The following is a 6,130-nucleotide window of genomic DNA, read 5'->3' as shown; positions in this document are numbered from 1 at the left end:
ATGGAATATAGAATATAGAATATAGAATATAGAATATAGAATAGAATAGAATCTTTGTCACCTTAAATGTACACTAAGCAGCATACATCAAAATGAAATTCCATTGTATTCAGCTCTCAAAAAAAATACCATTATGCATATACCCGCCCACACACACTCACACATATATGACACCGTCTAGTTCCAACCTATACGTTCACTTAACAACTAGGTTACTAACTTAACAATTGCAGTGAGTCACTTAACCACCCCAGGAAGGAGGGTCATAAAAGGGGGGTAAAACTCACTTAACCAATGTCTCCCTCGGCCACGGAAATCCTGGGCTCAATCGTGGCCATAAGGTGAGGACTATCCGGACTTGATCCTGTGAAACTCAGCCCAAAAGTTTCCTTTTGCTTCAATAAAGTGGTAAAGGAGGAAAGGACGGGGGGGGGGGAATCTCTTGACTTGTTCCCTAAGTAACCTTGAGGATAGAAATCCTTCTTTTCCAGGAAGACCCGAAGTTCATTTGGATCGTATCTCCTGCACCACCCGGGCACCTCCTAGTTAGGGATGCGCATGGTCAGCGCATCCCTAACTAGGTTTGTTTGTTTGTTTGTTTGTTTCCCACGGAGGAAGCTGCGCTGCGCAGGATAGCAGGCACAAAGAGGTGGGAGGCCGAAACGAAAGCGGCCCGGCTGGATGGGATAAGTACGGTAAGAGAGGCGCGCAGCAGCAGCAGCAGCAGGAGAGACACCGTTCACACAGCCGATCGGAGGGCAGCAGCCGATCCGGACACGCTTTGGGTTCTGCAGCTCTGGAAGGAGGGGTGAAGGCGCCGCTGCGCCGCTCCTCTCGCTTGGAGGGTCTCTTTTGCTGGGGTGCAAGGGACTTGGCGGGGGGGGGGGCGGGGCGGGAGGGGAGGAAGGCTTGATCTGCCCTCCTCCTCCTCCTCGTTGCCCCGTTGAGGAATTTTGCTCAGCTGGGAAGAAGCGCCGGGGAAACTCCGCAATAGGTAAGGCAGACAGGTGTTTTGGGGGGAAGTGGGAATTTAAAGTCTCTCTCCTTCCCTCTTTCTCTCTCCCTCTTTCTCTCTCTCCCTCTCTCTTTCTCTCTCTCTCTTTCTCTCTTTCTTTCTCTCTCTCCCTCCTTCTTTCTCTCTCTCTCCCCTCTCTCTCTCCCTCTCTCTTTCTCTCTCCCTCTTTCTCTCTTTCTTTCTCTCTCTCCCTCCTTCTTTCTCTCTCTCTCCCCTCTCTCTCTCTCTCTCCCTGTCGCCTCTCTCCCCCTTCCTCCCTCTTTCTTTCTCTCCCTCCCTCCCTCCCTCTTTCTCTCTTTCTTTCTCTCTTTCTCTCCCTCCCTCCCTCTTTCTCTCTTTCTCTCCCTCTTTCTCTCTCCCCTCTCCCCCCCTCCCTCTTTCTTTCTCTCTCTCTCCCTCTTTCTTTTTCTCTCTCCCTGTCCCCTCTCCCCCCTCTCTCCCTCCCTCCCTCTTTCTCTGTCTCTTTCTCTCCCTCCTTCCCTCTTCTCTCTTTTTCTTTCTCTCCCTCCCTCCCTCCCTCCCTCCCTTCTTCTCTCTCTTTCTCTCTCTCTCCCTCCCTTTCTTTCTCTCCCTCCCTCTTTCTCTCTTTCTCTTTCTCCCTCTCTTTCTCTCTCTCCCTGTCCCCTCTCTCCCTCCCTCTTTCTTTCTCTCTCTCTCCCTCCCTCTTTCTTTTTCTCTCTCCCTCCCTCTTTCTCTTTCTCTCTCTTCCCTCTCTCTCTCCCCCTCTCCCCCTCTCTCTCCCTCCCTCTTTATCTCTTTCTCTCTCCCTCCCTCCCTCTTTCTCTTTCTTTCTCTCTCTTTCTCTCTCTCTTCCCTCTCCCCTCTCCTTCTCTCTCCCCTTCTCTCCTTCCCTCCCTCTTTCTCTCTCTCCCCTCTCCCCCCCTCTCTCTGTCTCTCTCTATTTTTTGCTTTGACATTGTGTTCATCACAATCCTTCGCTTTCCGATGCTACCGGGAAGGGTTATGGTAGATTGCAAACGCTTTCAATTTGGGGGGGGTCCAAGCTGTTTAAACAGGGTTTGTATTTCCCCCCCCCCTCTCTTCCTTTTCTCTCCCCCCCCCCCAGGGTTTTAGGAAACGGTTGTGTTTCGCTCCAGAGTGGGTTCTGTTCTCGACCGGAATACAAAGTTGTTTTGGGTTGGTTTTATTTATTGTTGGTGGTGGTGTTTGTTTTTGGTAGGACCCAATTGGGTTAGGGGTGGGGAAATGCTTTCTTGTAGATTTCTTTTTTTTAAATTTCTGATGCAGAAAGGGGGCTGTGGGGGGGGGGGATTGAGGCAGCAGACAGTTGCTTAAGGGAGTTAACCAATTTGTCTTTCCAAACCGGAACTCTGTTTAATCCTCAAGCAACTCTTGTGTTTGTAACCCTAGCAACCGCAATCCCTTCTCCTGCTTGGCTCCAGTCATCTGCCTTGCTGTCACTTGAACTGGCCAGCAAAGTTGAAGAAGGACTTTTTATATATATATAATAGCCCTTTCTGGAAAATGGCTGAGTCTTTCCTCACCGGTCATGTCATTTGAAGGGTGACCTTGTTAGTGGAAGGTCGAGACATGGCTAACAATACTTGGGAGAGCAGAGAGCTGAGCACCGACGCCACCAGCCTTGGACTCGACCAAGCCTGCGTCCGTGAGAACGCTACCAAGGTCAACTTGACGTCCCAAGAATTTCAGTCTCCAGACTTCTACGTGGTCCTCCCGGTGATCTACTCGGTGATCTGTGCGGTGGGTCTAACCGGCAACACAGCGGTCATCTACGTGATCCTGAAGGCTCCCAAAATGAAGACGGTCACCAACATGTTCATCCTGAACTTAGCCATTGCCGATGACCTCTTCACCCTGGTCTTGCCCATCAACATTGCCGAACATCTGTTGCACTATTGGCCCTTCGGAGCGGTCCTTTGCAAGATCATCCTCTCCGTTGACCATTACAACATCTTCTCTAGCATTTATTTCCTCACCGTGATGAGCATTGACCGGTACCTGGTTGTGCTATCGACTGTCCGGTCCAAGAGGATGCCACACCGCACTTACCGGGCGGCCCGTATCATCAGCTTCGGCGTTTGGATCCTGGTCACCCTTATTGTGTTCCCTTTCTTCATCTTTGCCAACGTCTACAAGGACGACTTGAACATCACCAGCTGTGGACTCAATTTCCCCAAACCAGAAAGATCCTGGTTCAAAGCCAGCCGGATCTATACCCTCTTCTTGGGCTTTGCCATTCCAGTCTCCACCATCTGTGTCCTTTACACCATGATGCTGTACAATCTGAGGCACATGAGCTTAAACTCCAATGCCAAAGCTTTGGACAAAGCTAAAAAGAAAGTCACCGTCATGGTCTTTGTCGTTTTGGCGGTCTGCCTCTTCTGCTGGACGCCCTTCCACCTGGCCACCATTGTGGCTTTGACCACGGACTTGCCCCAGACCCCGGCGGTCATCGGCATCTCCTATTTCATCACCAGCCTGAGCTATGCCAACTCTTGCTTGAATCCTTTCTTGTACGCCTTCCTGGATGACAGCTTTCAGAAAAGTTTCAGGAAGATGTTAGAATGCAGAGCGGCTTGAGGCAAAACCCCAGATTCCTGACCCAATGTTAGGTTTAGACCAGGGGTAGGCAACCGTGGCTCTTTTATGACCCGTGGACTTCAACTCCCAGAATTCCTGAGCCAGCCATGCTGAGGGGAAAGGGAGAGATTTCCAAGCTGAGCCATGCTGGCTCAGGAATTCTGGGAGTTGAAGTCCACGAGTCATAAAGCGACCTAGGCCTAGGCCAGAGGTAGGCAACCTTGGCTCTTTTATGACTCGTGGACTTCAACTCCCAGAATTCCTGAGCCAACCATGCTGAGGGGAAAGGGAGAGGGTTCCAAGCTGAGCCATGCTGGCTCAGGAATTTTAGGAGTTGAAGTCCATGAGTCATGAGGGGGCCATAGTTCCGCCATGTTGGCTCAGGAATTCTGGGAGTTGAAGTCTACAAGTCATGAAGGGGCCATAGTTCCCCCATGTTGGCTCAGGAATTCTGGGAGTTGAAGTCCAGGAGCCATAAAAGAGCCAAGATTGCCTACCCCTGGTTTAGACACACCTCTTTGGGCTTCGGGATCCAGAAAGATCAATCTACAGCTTCGCCTGCATTGCATTTAATGCTGAAAGGAGGAGTCTGATTGTATATCATTCTCTGTACAGGTAGTCCTCGACGTACGACCACGATTGAGCTCAACATTTCTGTTGCTAAGTGAGACCGTTGTTAAAGTGAGTTTTGTCCCATTGGATGACTTTTCTCACCACGGGAATCACTGATGTTACTAAGTGAACCACACGGTTGTTAAAGGAATCTGGCTTCCCCGTTGACTTTGCTTGTCAGACAGTCGCAAAAGGGGATCACATAGGAGTGATAGGTGATAAATAGGAGTCATAAATAGGAGTCAGTTGCCCAGCACCTGAATTTTGACCACGGGGAGGCTGCAACGGTCCTAAGTCACTCCATCGTAACTTTGAACTGGTCACTAAATGAATAGTCGTAAGTCAAGGGCTGCCTTGACATTTCAGCATTCCTGGTGGATTTTGCCTTGCTTTCAATTATTTTCAGGTCATTTTGCTTTGTCCAGTGCCTAAAATGTATGTAACCAGAACAGGCAGAAGGCAAGACTTCCAACTTAACAGGTGTGATGTTATTAATCTTGGTCTTCTTCTGCCCCCTGGTGGATGAGAACAAAATTGCTCAATGAATAAATAGCATGAAAATAAGACTTGGGAAGTGTCTTGAGTAACTGGGACTGAGTTCTTATTTATTTCTTTTGTCCCGTTGTGTGTATGAATAAAGCTCCTCCAATTTTCATCCTTAAAGGTCATAAACACCCAAAAGGTTGCATTGTAAAGTGATATTGTATGCATATTAGTATTGCAGGTTAACTCTGCCCACAGCCTGAAGTTTGATCCTGTCCAGCTCAAGGTTGATTTAGTTGTCCATCCTTCAAGGTCAGTAAAATAATATGCTGACTCTGTAAACTGCTCAGAGGGCTGTAAAGCACTGTGAAGTGATATATAAGTGCTCTTGCTATTGTTCTACTCTATCTATCTATCTATCTATCTATCTATCTATCTATCTATCTATCATCTATTATCTTTCTACTTCTCTATTATCTATCCACTGATTTATTATCTATTTATCTATCGTCACCCATTCTATATCTGGTGGTGCAGTGGTTAGAATGCAGTATTGCAGGTTAATTCTGCCAACTGCCAGCAGTTCGATCCTGACTGGCTCAAGGTTGACTTGGCCTTCCATCCTTCCGAGATTGGTAAAATGAGAACCCAGGTTGTTGGGGGCAATATACTGACTCTGTTAACTGCTTAGTGTTGTCAAGCACTGTGAAGCGGTATATAAGTCTAAGCGCTCTTGCTATTGCTCTGTCCTCCCTCCCTCTCTATCATCTGTCTGTCCGTCCGTCCATCCATCCGTCCATCCATCCATCCATCCATCATCAACTATTCTATATCTGGTGGCACAGTAGTTAGAATTAGCATTGCAGACTAATTCTGCCAACTGCCAGCAGTTCGTTCCTGACCAGCTCAAAGCTGAATCATCCTTCCATCTGAGGTTGGTAAAATGAGAACCCAAATTGTTTGGGGCAATATGCTGACATTGCAAACAAAGCAAAGAATGTTGCAAAGCCCTGTGGGGCAGTATATAAGTCTTAAGTGCTATTACTATAAACAGATGGCTGATTCAAACTGGACAACTTATTCAGGAGCGTCAGATGTATTAGTGGTACTATATTTCTGCAGCAGTAATGTTTCTGCTTTCTACTTGGAACACGATTTTGAAAAACAAAATAGATAGCAGAGAAAACCACAAACGTCTGGCATTATTTTGTTGTTATTTTTCAGCAGAATGGGATCCAATGAGCCTGTAAGCCAAAAGTTTAACACGTTAAGAGAAATCGGTGCAGAGGCCTTCAAGACGTTATATTTTGACTGTTGATTTATTTTAATTTTTGTAAGGGGCCATTGCTTTCTCATTTGTGGGGGGCCAACTTTGCAAAGAGAGCAGTGCCCTTTTTGATGAACTTCTGTGGAAGGATTGTGCAGATCAGTTGTGGGGAGGAGGTGTGTAAAAGAAAA

At 47.7% G+C, this 6,130-nt stretch overlaps 1 protein-coding gene across 1 annotated transcript; it reads left to right on the top strand.

Moving 5' to 3' along the window:
• Positions 1-908: 908 nt before the first annotated feature.
• Positions 909-3,705, top strand: NPBWR2 (neuropeptides B and W receptor 2). The gene is made up of 2 exons (XM_039353905.1): positions 909-994; positions 2,387-3,705. The coding sequence occupies exon 2, from the start codon at positions 2,567-2,569 to the stop codon at positions 3,575-3,577; it is 1,011 nt and encodes a 336-aa protein (XP_039209839.1). The 5' UTR covers positions 909-994; positions 2,387-2,566; the 3' UTR covers positions 3,578-3,705.
• Positions 3,706-6,130: the final 2,425 nt, after the last annotated feature.

This window comes from Crotalus tigris, unplaced genomic scaffold (assembly GCF_016545835.1).
Source record: "Crotalus tigris isolate CLP2741 ecotype Arizona unplaced genomic scaffold, ASM1654583v1 scf7180000017536.10889498, whole genome shotgun sequence".
Lineage (NCBI taxonomy): Eukaryota > Metazoa > Chordata > Lepidosauria > Squamata > Viperidae > Crotalus > Crotalus tigris.
Note: the sequence above shows the minus strand (reverse complement) of the source record. Positions and strands in the feature narration are given on the sequence as shown.

What these genes read in the sequence shown, in the direction of transcription:
- NPBWR2 (XM_039353905.1), top strand. Translation starts at nt 2,567, where the DNA reads ATGGCTAACAATACTTGGGAGAGCAGAGAGCTGAGCACCGACGCCACC.